We start from the raw sequence: 21,889 nt of genomic DNA, 5'->3' as shown, positions 1-21,889 counted from the left end.
CCATGGCCTGCCTCTTTGAGCTGTTGGGCCCCGCCCCTCCGGTGTACCTTCGGGCCCCGCGGGCCCGACTGGGGTCTTCGCCCTTTACTGTCGGTGGCTCCGGCATCGCTGTCTGCTCCGGTCCCGGCACCGCAGGGCCCCCAAGGATCCAGGCCTGGCTCCCGGTCGACGCCGGTTAATCTTGTGACCCCTCCACGGACGTCGACCCCACCGGCACCACCTCGGACGCCGCCCGTGTCACCCAATGACGTCGTCCCCGGTTTCAGCCCCGATGTGGACACAGAGCTGGAACGGCATCGCTCAACGCCGATTCCGACGCCGATGGGACCTTTCTTTCCCTATATCCAACCACTTTATTTTAGGCCTGTTCATCAGCCTTCGGAGGAAGGGGAGGACTGAGAGGTGTCTGAGGACCCCCTCACAGCTCAGTGTATGGCCCGGACTGGACAGAGAAACTGGGGGATGCCAGTGGTCTGGACACCTCCTGATTTTGGCATGCTCACTCCTCCTACCATGGCTACGGAGAAGGGTTCAAGTTACGCAGTGGTGTTGCGCAGGGCAGCCGAGGCCCTCCACCTCCAACTCCCTACAGTGGCCATCAGGACTAACCTCCTGACAGAAGTGCTTCAGCGGGCGGTTACCTCTGCGGAGCCACTGCTGCCTTTTGATGAGCCACTTTCTGACGTTATTTTGGGCACCTGGTCCAGGCCCAACACAGGGGCTCCTGTGGACCGGAACGCGGCGTGATGGCATTGCCTGGCCCTGGGCGACCCCCTTTTCCTCTCCCAACACCCCACCCCTGAGAGCTTGGTTGTCCAATCCTCCACGTCTCAGAGCGTATTCCCTACGCACCCCTGGACAGGGAATCCAAGAGACTGGAACAGTTTGGGAAGAAGATTTTTTCTTCAGCCAATTCAGGGCTGTGGGCTGTGAACACGGCATGACTCTTGGGCCGGACGGAGCTCTGTCAGGCTGTTGCTGAGGGTAGAGATGCAGCGAAATTCACAATACGATGTGGCCTTGACACTGCCGACTCGCTGGGCAGGGCGATTTCCACGAGAGTGGCGCTCCGCCGCCACACCTGGCTGAGAACTACTAGCTTCTTGGCGGATGTCCAGAACACCCTGATGGACATGCCCTTTGATGGCATTCACCTTTTGGCAACAAGGCAGATAGTGCGTTGGAGCGTTTTAAGGACTCGCAGGCTACGGCAAAGTCCTTGGGCCTTTCGACCACTCGCCCTCCTCTGCCTTCTGCTTTTCGCTCCTTTCATGGCCACGGAAGGGGCGCCCCAACACGTTTGCTTCTGAGCCGCAGCAGTCTCAGCGCGGCCGTGTTCGTGGGACGCGCAGAGCCGGGTCAGGGGTCAGCGGGCGGGTCAGTCAACTTCAAACACTGCCCCAAAACCTTCCTAGTCCGGTCTTTGAGGCCCATCAAATGCCAGTGGGTGGTAGGATTCGCCATCACCTTCCCCACTGGCTCACCATTACTTCGGACAGGTGGGTTACTCCCTCCCCTTCGAGAATACCCCTCCAGCCATGCTACCCCAGTACCACTGCATGTCGGGGGATCATTTGGCAATTCTTCAACTGGAAGTCGTGGCCCTCTTGGTCAAGGGGGCCATTGAGCATGTTCTTGCGCCAGAGGTAGGAGGTGGTTGTTATTCCCACTACTCTGGTGCTCAAGAAGGACAAGGGCCTGCATCCTATCTTGGACCTCAGCGACGTCAATCGCTTCCTCTGGAAGGAGAAGTTCAAGATGCTAACCCTGGCTCAGGTCTTGCCTGCCCTGGACCCTGGAGACTGGATGGTAGCGTTGGACCTGCAGGACGCATATTTCTACATTCCGGTCCTCCCGGGCCACAGGTGGTCACAAGAACTTTCAGTTTACTGTGCTCCCCTTTAGCCTTACCAGCACCCCTCGGGTGTTCACGAAAGTGATTGCAGTAGTCGCAGCTCATCTGAGCAGATCAGGGTTTCCAGTCTTCTCCTATCTCGACGACTGGCTGTTAAAGGCGGGCTCACCCCAGAATGTCATCTCCCACCTCCAGGCTACGGCCGACCTCATGAATTTGCTGGGGTTCTCATCAATGTGCTGAACTCGCACCTGATTATCTCTCAGAAGCTCCTCTTCCTTGGAGCGGTTCTGGATACGACACAGTTTCAGGCTTATCCTCCCGAACGGCGAGTCCAGGATATTCAAGCTATGATTCTAATCTTTCAGCCACTATCCTGGGTTTTGGTCAGGATGACACTGAGGCTGCTAGGCATCATGGCCTCCTGCATCCTGCTGGTCACTCATGCCATTTGACATATGCGGGCTCTGCAGTGGGACCTGAAGTTCCAGTGGGCGCAGCTTCAGGAGAACATGTCCGATTACGTCCAGATCTTGGAGGGCACTGCACAGCAGCTGCATTGCCGGTTCACGAACCGGCATTGGGTCCAAGGCAGATCCTGCTCCTTCCCCAACCGGAGCGCACAGTAGTGATGGATGCGTCCCTTCTGAAGCCACATGGCAGAGGCGGAGATCATAGGCCTCTGGTCTCCTGCGGAGTCCAGGCTCCATGTCAACCTTCTGGAGCTTCGGGCAATCCGACTTGCACTGAAGGCATTCCTTCCCTCTGTCAAAGGGAAAGTAGTGCAGATGTTCACATACCACACCACCGCCATGTGGTACTGCTATAAACAGGGGGGTTGGGGTCATGGACCCTAGTCAGGAGGCTCCGCGCCTCTGGACCTAGCTGGAACATCAGGGCATTTCCCTGGTGGTTCAACACCTGGCAGGTTCACTGAACGCCAGGGCGGACGAACCGAGCCACTGGTGCATGATGGATCACGAATGGCGTCTTCACTCGGATGTGGCACAAGGTCTCTTACGACAGTGGGGAGAGCCATGGTTAGATCTATTCGCCACTAAAATGGACGCGCTATGTGGGCAATTCTGCGTGTTGGAATTGCCAAGGCGGCACTCGCTAGGTGACGCTTTCCGTTAAGAGTGGAGTTGCGGTCGGTTGTACACCTTTCTGCCTATACCACTTCTGCCCAGAGTGCTGAAGATCAGGCGCGACCAGGCCTAAGTCATGCTTGTGGCTCCGGACTGGATTAGAAGAGTTTGGTATCCCGAGCTACTCAGTATGGCGATCGATCCCCTGATCCGACTGCCTCTTCGGGAGGATCCTCTGACGCAGCAGCAGGGGACGGTCCTCCACCCGAACCTGTCCAGTCTCCACCTCATTGCGGCAGTTGATTCCTTTCAACTTGCCTCCTGAAGTCTGTGATGTCATTCTAGCAGCCAGGATCCCTTCACTAAGGTGGTATATGCCTTCAGGTGGAACAAATTTGTTTCATGGTGCACTGCAAAGGCTATGGATCCCCTTTCTGCTCCTCTTTCAGAAGTTCTTCTGTTCCTTCTTTCTTTGGCCCAGCAGGGTTCTGCTCTGGGCACTATCAAGGGCTACCTTTCTGCTATTTCTGCAATTTCTGCCTTTCTCAGGCTCCCTGATCAGCCCTCTTTTCAAGTCCCCTATTGTAAATAGATTTCTGAAAGGCACTCTTCATCTTTTCTCTCCTATTCCTTTCATAATGCCATAGTGAGACTTGAATCTGGTTCTTACATATTTAATGTGCACTTCCTTTGATCCTCTGCACAACTGTCCTCTTCGTCTGCTGACTTTGAAGACTGCTTTCCTGGTTGCCATCACCTCTGCCAGGAGAGTGAGTGAGCTCCAGGCTCTTTCTTGTAAACCTCCTTTCCTATCTGTCCATCCGGACAAGGTTGTGCTCAGAACATGTCCATCCTTTCTGCCAAAGATTGTCACTGCCTTTCACATCGGGCAGACCATCACTTTGCCCACCTTCTTTCCGCCTTGGCATCCTTCTAGAGAGGAAGAGAGGCTCCACAGTCTGGACCTAAAATGTGCGCTCTCGTTTTACTTTAACTAAACATAACCGTTCCGGGTGGATGACGAGCTCTTTGTTGGCTATGTTGCCGCCAAGAAAGGTTGGGCCGTACACAAGCGGACTATCTCCCGATGGGTCATCTTGTGTATTGAAGCCTGTTAGTCTCTAGCTAAAAAGGAACCTTCGTTGGGGCTGCGTGCCCATTCCACCAGGCGACAGCTGCCACTATGGCACTGGGACGTGGTGTCCCCTTACAAGACTTCTGTCAGGCAGCTACGTGGGCCGCGATGCACACTTTTACTAAGCACTATTGCTAGGACAGCCAACTCCGGAGAGACGGCTTCTTTGGCCTTAAGTGTAAGTTAAGGAATCTATCACTACTAATGTTTCTTCCAGGTAGATCGTTACTGAAGGTAAGTAACTTGTTCTACATGTTGAAATTATTTTTGGTACATGTTGTGGCATTTGCCTTAGTTCACTTGTATAAACAGCCATGCCTCATGTACTATGATGGAAAAAACAAAGTAACAATCTTGACCTATCATTTGGTTCTTTCTGTGTCTAGGGAGTGCTCTTTACATCAAGTTGCCTGGATAGGAATCTGCCAGATATGATGTATTTGTGGAGTGAAATATTTAACAAGTATGTTTGTCTTCATCTTTTATTTTGTTTTACATTTGTTGTAGTGTATTGTTAAAAATTGCATTTTAGTAGTATTTTTCAGTTTGGACTGGTCAATTTTGTGTGTGTGTTCTACAGTAAAATAGTGAAAATCCATGCTAACAATTGATCATATAGGACCGTACTTCAAAACCGAGAATCTGGATAAAGACTTTATCCCCTAGTTCTGGGCTGGAGCCTTCCAAAGAAAATTCACTCTAATAAGCATAGTAATTCTAATGCTAAACATTGACCGTACTGGATAAGGGCTAATTTTTAGTATAGTCAAATAACTTATCTTTAGGTCCAGTCGCATAGCTTTAAAGATATTGGTAGCAGCAACATAAATACTTCTGTAGTGCAGCCTTACATTTGTCCCACTGAACTTTAGAACAATCACCTTACTAAAGAAAATCAATGATATGCCAATCGGCGTGCTTCCACAGCAAAAACGTGCCACAGATATTGGTAAAATTACCTTCAATATTAAATATAAAGAAGTATATGGTCACTATTCGGGTTTGATCACCTACCAGCTTGCTCTTTCTCCTGATATCCGGGGGAAGGGGGCCCAGAGGTTGCCAGTAGAGGCCAGAGACAAAGAACTTTCAAAGCCTCCACAAGTACTGCAGCAGATCTATTGGCAAACTGTGGCGGTCATCTTTGGGTCAGATTTGGACCCTATCCAATGCCAGACCCAGTCATACATGATGATAATGACAGTGAAGTGACAAATTTACAACCTCTGGCTTCCTCAGACACTGCAGATTACCTGGCTCTCAAGAATGCTAGTGGGAAGTTTACATCTCTTGAAACAGAGATGGGCTTCCCAGCAGACCCTGTGTAGGAGAGTAGGGTCTGCAATCCTATGATCACCCAGATTTTTGCTTTTTGCTTCACTGGTATACGACTTTCCCTGGCTGTGGGCCTGCTAATCAGACCCACAGCCTAGCTGTTCTCTCTATTCCAAATTGTACCCAGGTACTGAATTGGCACTGGGCCCTCTCTTGTGTCCCTGTAACCAGGGCAGAGGTGTACCCAGAGGTCTCCCAGGGGCTGCAGCATGTATTATGCCACCCCTGAGCTGACTAACTAAAACAGACACAACTGGCTGCTTGACAGCTGGGGCAAGGAGGTGTACACACCCCTTGCTATAGATATAGTATTCCTATATCTAACCCTAAAATGGACACATATATTCCTATCAGTCACTCCTATGACAGGCCTTATCAATCCTGAAGGCAGAGTGCTTGGAATAATGTGAGATGGTGCTCTGGCATGAGCTGAGCCCGTTTGCAGCTTGCGGAACCAAGTCCTAATAGCTGTTCCATGATAACGCATACCATATACTCTTAAGTGCATTATAATCCTCGCGGTTATATGCCAACTCTGGTATCGCTTTATCAAAACATGTCGAGTAAGGTGTCATACGAATTGGAATACTAACCCCTCGCCAATTCTGGCGACGGGGTTAGCATTCCACCCTTCTAGAGGGACACGACATGTATGTAGCTGTAACCCCGGTTAAAGTTAACTCAAGCCTCAGCTCCACAAAATGGATGCTGCCACCGAGACACAAGTCTGCCCTCCTGCTGCTGGGAGTCCTTCCAGCAACGGAGGCCTGGACAAAGGGTTTCCTGTCAGGGGCGGTGCCAGCACCATCCCAGACAGGATTTTGTGTATCCCAGGTAGGCAGGGCTTTAGAGGAAGGTGACTGCAAGTGGCACCCCGGTGCTCACTATGCATAGGCGGGCTTGAACCAGTTCCAGGGGCACTCCAGCCCCTGATCTGGGGAAAAGCCCGGCAAAGGAGAGGGGTGTAACCACCCCCCTCCTAGTCCCACCCATAGGGCAGGACTTAGTCGCGTGCCAGCCCCCTTTCCCAGGATAAAGGTAGGAGCAGGCCCCCTTCCAAATTAGATCATCTTTGAATCCTGAACCGACTTTCCACGAAAGGAACTCAAGACTCTTCTCAAGATTTCTCCCTTGTGACTAAGGAGTAGTCACCCTGCAGCAGCAGGCACCAACCAAGCATCGCGGTCTGCTGTAAGTCTCTCCTCCGGATCAAGACTGCCCAGCTCGACGAGAACCGGCTTCCCTGGCACCTCTGACCTCTACCTGCATCATCAGCCCAGCTGAGATTCGTGGGTGTGACGAGACCTCGAATGACCGGCCATCTTCAGGACTGCACGACGCTTGTCCAGCACGACCACCGAGTGACCCTCGACTGAGTGCTTTGGGGTAAGAGAAGCCCCGACCCTGAGCAGCTCCAGCACCGACGTTCAGCCCCCCTGCATCCACGAGATCTGCGTGGGGCCCTTCTGCTTTTTGCTGCTCACCGCGTTGTCCAGGTCACTTGCCCGCTGGCTAGTGGCCCTTTTGACGACGAACCACGACGACAACACCGCTGGTCTGGTTGCTCCAGACTGGCCCTTGCTCCCCTCCAACAGAGGAGCACCCCGGACCCTCCTGGTCCCCTCCAGATGCCATTTTAAGTCCACCGCGTGGGCTTGCATTTGCCAAGACTTGTTGCCCCAATGCTGGGTCCAGCGACGTCGACAGCAGACACCACCGTGGGACAGCTCGCCCCTCCATCCTGGTCGCCGACAACGCCTCCTGGTCCGAGAGACTGCAGAGCCCAGCGTCGCCCACTCACCTGGTCGAGGTGACTTCGTCCGGTGCCATCCTGGTGCCCACCTAATCACTGGCTAGTGATTCAGAACTTGGTCCCCTCTTGTAGGAAGGTAGATCCCTGACTATGGTTGCCCCCAACTTTTTGCCTGGTGTTTTGCTGGTTTTCTGACTTAGTTGACCTGGGGCCCTGCTATTCAGGACCCCAGGCCTACTGCTCTCTCTGTAAAATGGATTCCATGTACCTTAGGTACATATCTAATTGGATACTGAGTCACCTTATCAGTCCCTGTACAGTGTACCTTAGGTACCCAGGGCATAGGTGTACCCAGGGCCTACCAGGGGCTGCAGCATGTATTATGCCACCCCTGGCTGGCCATCCAAATCTGACACAACTGGCTGCTTGACAGCTGGGGCAAGGTGGTGTAATCACCCTTTGCTTTAGATATAGTATACCTATATCTAACCCTAAAAATGGACACACAGATCTCCTATCAGTCACTCCTATGGCAGGCCTTGACAATCCTGAAGGCAGAGTGCTTGGAATCGTGTGAGATGGAGCTCTGGCATGAGCTGAGCCTGTCTGCGGCTTTCGGGATCTATCCCTTAGCCGTTTCCATGATATCGCATACCATATACTCTTTAGTGCATTATAATCCTCGCGGTTATATGCCAACTCTGGTATCGCTTTATCAAAACATGTCGAGTAAGGTGTCATACGAATTGGAATACTAACCCCTCGCCAATTCTGGCGACGGGGTTAGCATTCCACCCTTCTAGAGGGACACGACATGTATGTAACCTCTAACCCCGGTTAAAGTCAAGCAGAGCCTCAGCTCCACAAAATGGATGCTGCCACCGAGACACAAGTCTGCCCTCCTGCTGCTGGGAGTCCTCCCAGAGCAGGAGATAAGGACAAAGGGTTTCCTGCCAGGGGCGGTGCCAGCACCGTCCCAGACAGGATTTTGTGTATCCTAGGTAGGCAGGGCTTCAGAGGAAGGTGACTGCAAGTGGCACCCCGGTGCTCACTGTGCATAGGCCGGCTGAAACCAGTTCCAGGGGCACTCCAGCCCCTGGCCTGGGGAAAGCCCGCCAAAGGAGAGGGGTGTAACCACCCCCCTCCTGGTCCCACCCATAGGGCAGGACCTAGTCGCGTGCCAGCCCCCTTTTTCCCAGATAAAGGTAGGAGCAGGCCCCCTTCCAAATTAGATAATCTTTGGAATCAAGACACGACTTTCTACGAAAGGACATCAAGATTTCTTCTTCAAGATTCTCCCTTGTGGCTAAGGAGTAGTCACCCTGCATCCGCAGGCACCATCTTAAGAACACTGCGGTCTGCTGCAAGTCCTTCCTCCGGAATCCGACTGCCCAGCTCGACGAGAACCGGCTTCCCTGGCACCTCTGACCTCTACCCACCTCTACAGCCAAGCTGAGAACCGTGGGTGCGACGAGACCTCGAGGGACCGGCCATCTTCAAGACTGCACAACTTCTTTCCAGCACGACCGCCGAGGGATCCTCGGAGTGCTTTGGGGACCGAGAAGCCCCGACCCTGAGCAGCTCCAGCACCGAAGTCCAGCCTCCCAGCATCTCCACGATCTGCGTGGGGCCCTTCTGCTTTTTGCTGCTCACCGCGTTGTTTGGCTACTAGCCCGCTGGCTTGTGGCCTTCCTGACGACGCCCGACGACATCACTGCTGCTGGTCTGGTTGCTCCAGACTGGCCCTTGCTCCCTTCCAAAAGAGGAGCACCCCGGACCCTCCTGGTCCACTCCAGACGCCATTTTAGGTCCACCGCGTGGGCTTGAATTTGCCAAGACTTGTTGCCCCAATCCTGGGTCCAGCGACGTCGAGAGCATCATCCATCGTGGGACAGCTCGTACCTCCATCCTGGTCGCCGACAACGCCTCCTGGTCCGTGAGACTACAGAGCCCAGCAGCGCCCACTCACCTGACTGCGGTGACTTCGCCCGGTGCCATCCTGGTGCCCACTTAATCACTGGCTAGTGATTCAAGAACTTGGTCCCCTCTGCTTTCAGGTTTCTTCTTCCCTGATCCAGGCTTGGATCTCTTCGAACTTTTCTTCACTGGCCGCCTGCCAGCAACTTCTTCTTCAGGCTCCTGGTTCGTCTACGAGGATTCCCGACGTCTTTTGAGACCTATGCAGCTGCAGCCCCTGGGCTAGGTAACTTCGGCATTTCGGTGCCCCAGCATAGCCTCACTATCCAAGGGTCAGGATCCACTGTCGTTTTCTTCCTACCAGGTCGGGTTCGCCCGTAAACACTAACTTTAACTTTACTAGCTTCCATAGACTTTGTCCCGCATCCCGCGTGAGAGTGCACACTCTGCACCCGAGTCCCCTGGGCCTCCTAGAAGTAATCTAACGATTCCCTAGTCAAGTCCTAGCGATTCCAAAGCCTATTAGTACTGTACTTACCTGCTAGTAATTTCGCATTCCACTTTCAGAGTACAGGGCTGTTGTGATTCTTATAAATACATTGTTTATTTTCATAACACTTGTGTGGTGTCCTTTCACTGGGTGTTCAAGGGGTAATGTGATGGTAAAACAGCTGGCTTAACACGCCCTCTAGAGTCTTAGCCTTAGACTGCTCGTATCCATGCTACTAGGATAGCTGGTCTATAAGGTTGACTTACAACCAATCATCAATAAGGGTTGTTTGGACTGATATATAGTGATCACTAGAATAGTGAGCACTGCACATCAGGCCAACTTCTCACACCTCTGCTTACAGGTATCCATCTTCATCGATCCAGGCTTGGATCACCACGAACTCCTTCACTGGTCGCCTGCCAGTAACTTCTTTCTTCAGGCTCCATAGACTGCAACGAGGATCTCCGACGTCTTTTCAGCCCTATGCAGCCGCAGCCCCTGGGCTAGGTAACCTGAGCATTTCGGTGCTCCAGCATAGTCTAACTATCTAAGTGTCAGGATCCTTTGTCGTTTCAGCTCTACCTAGTCGGGTTCGCCCGAGAACACTAACTTTGCTTTTACTAGCCTCCATAGACTTTTTCCCGCCTTACGCGTGAGAGTTCCCACTCTGCAGACGACCCTAGGCCTCCTGCTTGTAATCTAAAGGTTCAGTAGTCCAGTCCTAGCGATCCTAAAGCCTATGAGAATAGTTACTTACCTGCTAGTATTTCGCATTCCACTTGTATAGTATATGGTTTTTCGTGCCCCTCGGGCATTTGTGTAAATTGTGCGACTTTAAGTATTTCTTTAAGAGTTTTGTTGTGTGCTTAGCTCCCTGTCTCATAAAGAGCCAGGGTAGTCTTGTTATAAATAAATATACTTTATTTTTCATCACAACTTGTGTGGTGTCCTTTCACTTGGTGTTCAAGGGGTATATGTGATGGTAAAACAGCTGGCTTAACACGCCCTCTAGAGTTTAGCCTAAAGACTGCACGTGTCCATGCTACTGGGATAGCTGGTCTATCAGGTTGACTTACAACCAAACATCAATAAGGGTTGTTTGGACTGATACAAAGTGTTCACTAGAATAGTGAACATTATATATCAGGCCAACTTCTCACATTGGTGAGCAGCGGTTGGGATTTGAGCTTGCTGTTGTTTTACCACACGTATCCTAAGAATATCATTTGAAAGATCACATAAGTACTAAGGTACATATAACTTAGCTTAGAATACTCTGAGTTCTACTGAACCAGTTGTTGTAGCTCCTAGGGCTTAGCACACCCTAAACTACAACTCTTAGCAAGGGATCAGTAGGCAAACAAATAGTGTAGGAAAGTGCACCACTTACACCTCACTAGAAAAGCATGTCTACCCATGGAGAGTCTTCAGAGACTCCCCTAGTGGCTAATGACCCTCCACAGGTCATCTCAAGATATGCAGCTCTCAATTTCCAGGAGTTGAGACACTTCTGTACCTCCAGGAAATTGAACCAGGGGTCTAACCCCACCACTCCCTTTTTGTTAGGTCTCTTAGAGACATATGATGCTAGAAGAGCTTCTCATACAGATGGGAGTATGCCAGCCTTAGAGGGTACCATTGGTGATCCAGACCTCCTTGACACTGAAAATGCAGTTGAGGAGGAGGAAGAAGAGGAACTCTCTGGGGATGAGGCAGACAAAAGGTCTGAGTTAGTCAGCAGACTTACTAGGGCCAACTTAGACCTACATAGGGAAGGATCTGGGGGACCCCCAGTACTGACCCTCATGAGGCCTAACCTTGGAGTTAGAAGAGATAGATCTCATTCTAGGGACTCCAATAGATCTCTGCACTCTAATGCCTCTTCTCAGAGGAGAAGGAATTCTCCCCAGAGGAGATTGACTTCCCCTCAGAGAAGAGAGCATGAAGCAAGGATGAAACAGGCTAATCTGAGGATTGAAAGGGAAGAACTTGCCCTGGCCAAAGAGAAGCTTGCCTTTGCTAGAGAGCAGCAGATGAGTGGGGTAGCCCCCACTGGTGGCAGCAATCTCCCTAGAGATAAAGAAAGGAGTTTAGATACTAAACACCTGAGTAAGATAGTGCCCCCCTTTAAACAAGGGGATGACATCCACAAATGGATGGCTGCTTTGGAGAGGGCCTGCACTGTCCAGTGCATCCCCCAAAGTCAGTGGGCAGCTATACTGTGGCTCTCCTTCGAAGGCAAAGGTAGGAGATAAGCTCCTCACTACTAGAGTTGAGGATGCTAACAATTACCAAGTCCTGAAGAATACACTGGTTGATGGGTTTGGCTTAACCACTGAACAGTACAGGTTGCTGTTCAGGGATACCCAGAAAATTCAGTCTCCGGATTGGTCTGACTTTGTGGATTGTGCCACTAAGGCTTTGGAAGGCTGGTTGCTGGGCGGGAAGGTTACTGATTATACAGGGTTGTACAATCTGATCATGAAAGAGCAGATTTTAAATAACTGTCAGAACCAGTTTTTGCATCAGCACCTTGTTGACTCAGATCTGACCTCTCCCCAAGAATTGGGAAAGAAGGCAGACAGATGGGTCAGAACAAGGGTCAAGCAGAACCAGACTCAGAACCAGGGTGGTCAGAAGAAAGCAGACCAAAAGGGTAGTAACAAGAGTGAACAAAATGACCAGAAGTCTTCAACAGGTCCCCAACAAACCAAAGAGGGTGGGGGTCAGGCTTCACAGCAGAAAAAGAAGACTCAAGAAGGCCAGTCAAGAAGGTGGTGCCAGTACTGTAAAAGTAAGTCTCACTGGTTTAGTGAGTGCACCAAAAGAGGAGGGCAAACTCCTACCACTACAGCCCCTAAGGCAACTGCACCCCCTAGTACAGTCAGTAGTGGTAGTGCACCTCCCAAGGGAATAGTTGGGTTAACCTTGGGAACTGAGGGGTCTGACAACTTAGTTGGCACACTCACTCAGGCTGTCCTTGTCTGTACAGGGGATGTAGATATATCCCCTGATGCAAGTCCCAATACTTTGGGCAAATACAGGCAGACACCTTTAATAAATGGAAAGATGGCTCAGGCCTACAGGGACACTTGTGCCAGTGTCACAATGGTGACACCTAACTTTGTGTACCCTGGACAGATCATGCCAGGTACAGATTACCTGGTGACCAATGCCAGCAATGTCACTACCAATCACAGTGTGGCAATTGTTGATTTCTCCTGGGGAGGGGTAAGTGGCCCAAAGAAGGTTGTAGTTAGTTCAGACCTCCCCGTAGAATGTCTGTTGGGCAATGATTTGGAAACATCCCTATGGTCAGAAGTGGAGCAGAGGACTCACTTGGAAATGTTAGGCTTGCCAGCACATGTCCTTGCTGTGACTAGGTCACAGGCCAAAAGATGCCCCACTGAACTGGTGCTGGATCCTGGAACAATGGACCAGACACCTCCCAAGAAGAGGAGCAGTAGGGTTAAGGCATTGCCCTCCCCCTTCCCCAGGTTGTGGATCAAGTCTCTGAGGAGGCTGATCTCAAGGAACTGAGGGAAACTGAGCCTAAAGAGCTTGAACCTGATCAGGTTGAGTTTCTGGGCTCAGGGGGACCCTCCAGGGAAGACCTGGGAAAGGCACAGTTGGACTGCCCCTCACTTGAACCCCTCAGACAGCAGGCTGCTGCTGAGGCTGCAGGGAATGCCACAGGTACCCACAAGGTATACTGGGATGATGGACTTCTGTACTCTTGAGTCAAGAGACCCCAAGCCTGGTACGACCAGGAGGCTGGTCATCCCCTTGTCTCAGAGAGGTTGCCTTCTTACCTTGGCCCATGAAATTCCCCTTGCAGGTCACTTAGGCCAGAACAAGACGTGGGACAGGCTTGTCACACACTTTCACTGGCCTCACATGAGTGAAGATACCAAGGAGTTTTGTCGCTCCTGTGTCACTTGCCAAGCCAGTGGCAAGTCAGGTGGCACAACAAAGGCCCCTCTCATACCACTACCTGTGGTGGGGGTACCCTTTGAGAGAGTGGGGATTGACATTGTTGGTCCAATGGAACCCCAGACAGCATCAGGGCACAAGTTTATACTGGTGGTGGTGGACCATGCCACCAGGTATCCTGAAGCTATTCCCCTTAGGACCACTACAGCACCTGTTGTGGCAAGAGCCCTAATTGGAGTGTTCTCCAGAGTGGGCTTCCCTAAGGAGGTTGTCTCTGACAGAGGTGCAAACTTCATGTCAGGATATCTGACTGCAATGTGGAAGGAATGTGGTGTCAACTAGAAGTTCACCACACCCTATCACCCACAGTGCAATGGGCTTGTTGAGAGATTCAACAGGACACTCAAAGGGATGATTCATGGACTACCTGAACCTCTCAGGAGGAGATGGGATGTCCTTATCCCCTGCCTCTTGTTTGCTTACAGAGAGGTCCCACAGAAGGGGGTTGGTTACAGCCCTTTTGAGCTTCTGTTTGGGCATCCTGTAAGGGGAACCCTTTGTTTGGTAAAGGAAGGATGGGAGAGACCTCTCAAAAAGTCTGGAACAAACATTGTGGACTATGTACTTGGCCTCCGCTCCAGGATGGCTGAGTATATGGAAAAGGCATCTAAAAATCTTGAGGCAAGCCAAGAACTTCAAAAAGCTTGGCATGACCAAAAGGCTGTCCTGACTGTGTACAAGCCTGGACAGAAGGTGTGGGTGCTGGAGCCAGTGGCCCCAGCAGCACTCAAAGACAAATGGTCTGGGCCCCACACCATCATTGAGCAAAAGGGAGAGGTCACCTACCTGGTGGACCTTGGAACTCCCAGGAGCCCCCTCAGGGTGCTCCATGTAAGCAGGCTCAAGGCATATGTCGACAGGAAGGACATGGGCTTGCTCATGGCCACAGATGAGGGACAGGAGGAAGAGAGTGACCCTCTTCCAGACCTGCTCACTCAGAATCCTGATGATGGATCAGTAGATGGTGTTGTCTTTTGTGGCAGCCTCTCTGAACATCAGCAAAAGGATTGTAGACAAGTTCTGCAATCCTTTAGACATATGTTCTCTCTGACCCCCAGTCAAACTGATTGGTGTACCCATGAAGTTGACACTGGAGACAGTCTGCCTGTCAAGAGTAAAATCTACAGACAGCCTGATCATGACTGCATCAAGACAGAAGTGCAGAAAATGTTGGAGCTGGGAGTCATTGAGCCCTCAGATAGCCCTTGGGCTAGCCCAGTAGTTCTAGTGCCAAAGCCTCACACCCAGGGTGGTAAGAAAGAGATGAGGTTTTGCGTAGACTACAGAGGACTCAATGCAGTCACTAAGACTGATGCCCACCCAATACCAAGAGCAGATGAACTTATAGATAGATTGGCTTCTGCCAACTACTTAAGTACATTTGACCTGACAGCTGGGTATTGGCAAATCAGGTTAGCTGAGGAGGCCAAGCCCAAGACAGCATTTTCTACCCCTGGTGGGCATTATCAATTTGTGGTAATGCCCTTTGGTTTGAAAAATGCACCTGCCACCTTCCAAAGGCTGGTGAATCAAGTTCTCACTGGGTTGGATGACTTCTGTGCAGCATATCTTGATGATATAGCTGTCTTTAGTTCCACCTGGGAGGATCACCTGGTCCACCTGAGGAAAGTGTTAGAGGCACTGCAAAAGGCAGGTCTCACTATCAAGGCCACTAAGTGCCAGATAGGGCAGACACAGGTTGTATACCTGGGCCACCTTGTAGGTGGAGGCCAGGTTCAACCCTTGGAGAGTAAGATACAGGCCATCAAGGACTGTGCTCCTCCAACCACCCAGACTCAGGTTCGAGCTTTCTTGGGCCTGACTGGTTACTATAGGAAATTTGTCAAGAATTATGGGTCCATTGTGACTCCACTTAATGACCTGACAAGTAAAAAGATGCCAAAGAAAGTTCAGTGGACAGCAAGCTGTCAGAAAGCATTCAATGACCTAAAGCAGGCCATGTGCACAGCACCTATCCTAAAGAGTCCAGACTACTCCAAAACCTTCATTGTCCAAACAGATGCTTCTGAGTTGGGTGTGGGAGCTGTTCTGTCTCAGCTGAATTTTGATGGTAACGACCAGCCCATTGCTTTTATTAGCAGAAGGCTGACCCCCAGAGAGAAAAATTGGTCAGCTATTGAGAGGGAGGCCTTTGCTGTGGTGTGGGCCCTGAAAAAGTTGAGGTCATACTTGTTTGGCACTCACTTTAAGATTCAGACCGACCATAAGCCCCTCTTATGGCTAAATCAGATGAAGGGTGAAAACCCCAAACTACTTAGGTGGTCCATTTCCCTACAGGGGATGGATTTTACAGTGGAGCATAGACCTGGTACTGATCATGGCAATGCTGATGGGCTCTCCAGGTATTTCCACTTAGAGCAAGAAGACTCACCTGGTCAAGGTTAGCTTATTGTCCCAAAGTTTGGGGGGGGGTCATGTAGGAGAGTAGGGTCTGCAATCCTATGATCACCCAGATTTTTGCTTTTTGCTTCACTGGTATACGACTTTCCCTGGCTGTGGGCCTGCTAATCAGACCCACAGCCTAGCTGTTCTCTCTATTCCAAATTGTACCCAGGTACTGAATTGGCACTGGGCCCTCTCTTGTGTCCCTGTAACCAGGGCAGAGGTGTACCCAGAGGTCTCCCAGGGGCTGCAGCATGTATTATGCCACCCCTGAGCTGACTAACTAAAACAGACACAACTGGCTGCTTGACAGCTGGGGCAAGGAGGTGTACACACCCCTTGCTATAGATATAGTATTCCTATATCTAACCCTAAAATGGACACATATATTCCTATCAGTCACTCCTATGGCAGGCCTTATCAATCCTGAAGGCAGAGTGCTTGGAATAATGTGAGATGGTGCTCTGGCATGAGCTGAGCCCGTTTGCAGCTTGCGGAACCAAGTCCTAATAGCTGTTCCATGATAACGCATACCATATACTCTTAAGTGCATTATAATCCTCGCGGTTATATGCCAACTCTGGTATCGCTTTATCAAAACATGTCGAGTAAGGTGTCATACGAATTGGAATACTAACCCCTCGCCAATTCTGGCGACGGGGTTAGCATTCCACCCTTCTAGAGGGACACGACATGTATGTAGCTGTAACCCCGGTTAAAGTTAACTCAAGCCTCAGCTCCACAGAATGGATGCTGCCACCGAGTCACAAGTCTGCCCTCCTGCTGCTGGGAGTCCTTCCAGCAACGGAGGCCTGGACAAAGGGTTTCCTGTCAGGGGCGGTGCCAGCACCATCCCAGACAGGATTTTGTGTATCCCAGGTAGGCAGGGCTTTAGAGGAAGGTGACTGCAAGTGGCACCCCGGTGCTCACTATGCATAGGCCGGCTTGAACCAGTTCCAGGGGCACTCCAGCCCCTGATCTGGGGAAAAGCCCGGCAAAGGAGAGGGGTGTAACCACCCCCCTCCTAGTCCCACCCATAGGGCAGGACTTAGTCGCGTGCCAGCCCCCTTTCCCAGGATAAAGGTAGGAGCAGGCCCCCTTCCAAATTAGATCATCTTTGAATCCTGAACCGACTTTCCACGAAAGGAACTCAAGACTCTTCTCAAGATTTCTCCCTTGTGACTAAGGAGTAGTCACCCTGCAGCAGCAGGCACCAACCAAGCATCGCGGTCTGCTGTAAGTCTCTCCTCCGGATCAAGACTGCCCAGCTCGACGAGAACCGGCTTCCCTGGCACCTCTGACCTCTACCTGCATCATCAGCCCAGCTGAGATTCGTGGGTGTGACGAGACCTCGACGGACCGGCCATCTTCAGGACTGCACGACGCTTGTCCAGCACGACCACCGAGTGACCCTCGACTGAGTGCTTTGGGGTAAGAGAAGCCCCGACCCTGAGCAGCTCCAGCACCGACGTTCAGCCCCCCTGCATCCACGAGATCTGCGTGGGGCCCTTCTGCTTTTTGCTGCTCACCGCGTTGTCCAGGTCACTTGCCCGCTGGCTAGTGGCCCTTTTGACGACGAACCACGACGACAACACCGCTGGTCTGGTTGCTCCAGACTGGCCCTTGCTCCCCTCCAACAGAGGAGCACCCCGGACCCTCCTGGTCCACTCCAGACGCCATTTTAAGTCCACCGCGTGGGCTTGCATTTGCCAAGACTTGTTGCCCCAATCCTGGGTCCAGCGACGTCGACAGCAGACACCACCGTGGGACAGCTCGCCCCTCCATCCTGGTCGCCGACAACGCCTCCTGGTCCGAGAGACTGCAGAGCCCAGCGTCGCCCACTCACCTGGTCGAGGTGACTTCGTCCGGTGCCATCCTGGTGCCCACCTAATCACTGGCTAGTGATTCAGAACTTGGTCCCCTCTGCTTACAGGTATCCATCTTCATCGATCCAGGCTTGGATCACCACGAACTCCTTCACTGGTCGCCTGCCAGCAACTTCTTTCTTCAGGCTCCATAGACTGCAACGAGGATCTCCGACGTCTTTTCAGCCCTATGCAGCCGCAGCCCCTTGGCTAGGTAACCTGAGCATTTCGGTGCTCCAGCATAGTCTAACTATCTAAGTGTCAGGATCCTTTGTCGTTTCAGCTCTACCTAGTCGGGTTCGCCCGAGAACACTAACTTTGCTTTTACTAGCCTCCATAGACTTTTTCCCGCCTTACGCGTGAGAGTTCCCACTCTGCAGACGACCCTAGGCCTCCTGCTTGTAATCTAAAGGTTCAGTAGTCCAGTCCTAGCGATCCTAAAGCCTATGAGAATAGTTACTTACCTGCTAGTATTTCGCATTCCACTTGTATAGTATATGGTTTTTCGTGCCCCTCGGGCATTTGTGTAAATTGTGCGACTTTAAGTATTTCTTTAAGAGTTTTGTTGTGTGCTTAGCTCCCTGTCTCATAAAGAGCCAGGGTAGTCTTGTTATAAATAAATATACTTTATTTTTCATCACAACTTGTGTGGTGTCCTTTCACTTGGTGTTCAAGGGGTATATGTGATGGTAAAACAGCTGGCTTAACACGCCCTCTAGAGTTTAGCCTAAAGACTGCACGTGTCCATGCTACTAGGATAGCTGGTCTATCAGGTTGATTTACAACCAAACATCAATAAGGGTTGTTTGGACTGATATATAATGTTCACTATTCTAGTGAACACTTTGTATCAGGCCAACTTCTCACACCCTGCTCCTCCTGAAGTGACTTCCTTCCATGGAGTTCTAAGGAAAGGATCAGAAATCTTACAACTACCCCATACACAGTGGAAACCAGGTCAGATTCACTGACCTGAAGTCTTTGAACCTGCCTCATCAGTATTGGAACCTATTTTGCCTTTCAGTCACTTCCTCCCTACTTGAGCCCATCAGTATAGGACCAGCCCAATTCGGTCACAGCTGTGAATTCGCTTATCGCCAGGCGGTATACACCCACACCAAGGGACCCAGCCTTTCTCTTGACTCCCCCCACTCGCCAGAAAGTTTCATGGTGTGGCTTTGTCCTGTACAATGCAGAATTTTAGTGTTTTCCCAAAAGCCCAACAGCAGAGGGAGTCTAAAAAGTTAGAGGCCAGGAGCTTCACCTTGAAATCTGTGAATGAGACATGCCTTCTCACCAGATGAATACATGCTTTATGTGAAATGGTGAGCTTGGTGGTTCCAGGTTTTCCTGATCACCTTAAGGACCACTTTGCTGATTTGGGTAGGCCTGCAAAGATTCCTCACATCAAATTATGAGAGCAGACCTGGAGACTGGATCCCTTGGCCAAGGCCATGAGTTTCTCTATAGCCTTGAGACATGTTTGGCTTTGATCCACCGGGTTCTCTGGAGGTTTGGAGGGAAACCTCGTTGACGTTCTGTTTGTTCCAACCCGTCTTTTTGAGTACAAGACCTTGGAGCGGTTCTGGGACTATAGACCATTCCAGAAGTGTCACAGCTTTGCAAAAGGCTTCTGCTTTTGCTAGCACCAGCAAATTGGCCCAACAGTCAAACCTCTTGTTTTGCCAATGCAAAGGTTAAGGATAATCCCTGCAATAATACTCCTCATCCTCCCCCTTTACTGCCCAGAAAGTCATTTAGCTTCCTTTTTAATATGGACCCGGTCAGTAGCATTTCCTCCTATATTTTTCCTCCCTTCAGTCAGAGAATAACTTTTGGATTCTATGGCAGGAGGTGGCACCCATGCTCCAGAAATGAGCATTGGAGTTGGTCAAATAGGAGGAAATTTTTGAAATTACTCTCTGCACTTGCTTGTCGCAATGGAAGACAGTTGTCTTAGTTCAGCCTACACCTTCGGTTTTTGAGTTCTTTTCCTGTGCAAGGAAAAGTTCAAGATGTCCCTGGCTCAAGTTCTTATGGAAGTGGTAGCAGAAGACAGGATGGTGTCCCTAGACTTGCAGGGTGTTTAGCTCTACATATTGGTCCTGTGGCCTCTCATAAGGGGCCACCGTTTCATGATAGTGTCCATTCACCATCACATCGCGGTCCTCTCTTTCAGACTAACATTCGCACCTCCATGTCTTCACTAGAGTGATGGCAGTGGTTGCAGCTCACCAGAAAAGATGGGGGGTTTGATTGTTTCGTACATGGGCGACTGGCTGCTCAAGGCCAGTTCCTTGCAGATGGTGTGAAACCACTTGAAAACAATAGCAAGTTTGACTTAGGCATGCTGATGGAAAAAACACTTCTTTCTTAGAGTCCTCTCGGCGCTTCCTATTCATAGGGGCAGTACTCAACAAAACATCCTTGAGAGCCATCCCTTTTCCCCCAAAGGATCCTGGACCCTGGAAATATTTCATTTTTTCTGGACAGGAATAGATTCATTCATTGCGCTAGTTTTGCTGACGTTCTGCTTCCTACTGATCCTGTACACATGCTATCACATAAGGGCTCTTCAGTCGTGCCTTTGTCTGTAGTGGTTTCAGCATGATGTAGGTCTGTCCAACACAATTACAATCTCTCAGGACACGGCAGTGGATCTTGGATAGTGGTCAGTGGAAGAGCAACTTGTGAGACGTTGGCCTGGCATATGCTGTCCACTAGTTCTAGTGGGCACCTTGCGCCAGTCCAAACAACCCTTATTGATGATAGTTTTAAAGACAACCTTTATTGAAAGCTATCCTAGTGGTAGCTATGGAGAGCAGCCTTCAGGCGAAGTTTTGAAGGATGGTAAAGCAGCTTGGTTTACCAGGTTACAACCTCTTGAATGACAAAATAAAAGGATAACCACACAAGGTATATATAAAATATATGAATTTATTACTAAACACTCTCTACTAACCTCTTTATGAGATTGGAGAACAAGATACAAATTATCAACACTTTAGAACTTCAGTAAATAGCACAATATACAATGGGCCCCAGGTAGAGACCAAACCATGTATTACGAAAGTGGTATAAGAACCACAACTTGACTAGACACAGTGCCTAGAGCACGTATAATCGCTGGGACCCCAAGGAACCACCCAAGGTAGTGACACAGGGGACCCACGGGGGACGTGTGCAGTGTGATAACACAGCCGCGAGCTCCGTTAGCTTCTATGGGGAAAGTCGCGGTTGGAATTTTAAAGTTTAAGGACACTTAGGAGAGGACTTTGAGCCAAACCCTTTAGACTTAGGGGGTTCTAGGGCCAACACCCAAGGGAGCACCCGAGTACTCTAGTTACCTCACCCAGGGAAGCCTGGTGCATAGGTGTCAAATGGTGTCGGGTCGCGTCGTCGTTTTCAATGGCGACCTGCTGCAAAGTGCTGCTGCCGGGAAGTAGTAAAGTGTCCCAAGAGATCCAAGCCTGGATCGAGGATGTGAAGAACCTGAAAGCAGAGGGGACAGAGTCTGGGGGCTTCCGGTGCTAAGAGGTGAAGCTTGACTCTGCAGCCACGAGGACCTGGAGGCGTCGACGATGACCAGGAGCTGGATTCAAGCTGTCCCACAAAGGATGTCGAGTGCTGCGGCGTCGGTGCTCGGATTGAACACAACAAGCCTTGGCAACAGCAACCCACGCAGGAAGAGAAAAGAAGCTTGGGTGCAGACCAGCAAGGTCCGGGCGACTCCCCAAATGGTGGAGAGTCCGGTCACGTCTGGAGCAACCAGGTAAGCCTGTAAAAAGTTAGTTGCCTTCACAGGGACCCACCAATCAATGGACCAGGGACCGCAAAGGGACCTCAAGGGGAATCACACAATACCAGCCCACGGGACACTCGGTGAATGTAGGCAAGTAATCTTTGGTGGAAACGCTGCTCGGGGCTTGGACTACAAGTGGCCCAAAGCACAGAATCAAGGATTGCCAAGAAGCATGTGCACGGTGTCCAGGGATTCCGGTTCCATGGTTCCCACGAGGGCTACAGCTCTCAGCTTTACTAGGAGCTCAGGT

The 21,889-nt window shown here is 50.8% G+C and overlaps 1 protein-coding gene across 2 annotated transcripts in view; it reads left to right on the top strand.

Moving 5' to 3' along the window:
- Positions 1-21,889, top strand: part of PITRM1 (pitrilysin metallopeptidase 1) — a 434,374-nt gene that overhangs the window by 213,077 nt on the left and 199,408 nt on the right. For both annotated transcript variants that reach the window (XM_078663309.1, XM_078663308.1), the window contains one exon: positions 4,465-4,541. In XM_078663309.1, coding sequence (XP_078519435.1) covers positions 4,465-4,541 — 77 coding nt within the window. The remainder of the gene's footprint in view (positions 1-4,464; positions 4,542-21,889) is intronic.

Source organism: Lissotriton helveticus, chromosome 10, assembly GCF_964261635.1.
Source record: "Lissotriton helveticus chromosome 10, aLisHel1.1, whole genome shotgun sequence".
Taxonomy (NCBI): domain Eukaryota; kingdom Metazoa; phylum Chordata; class Amphibia; order Caudata; family Salamandridae; genus Lissotriton; species Lissotriton helveticus.
The sequence above is the reverse complement of the archived record's forward strand: the minus strand, read 5'-3'. Positions and strand labels throughout refer to the sequence as shown.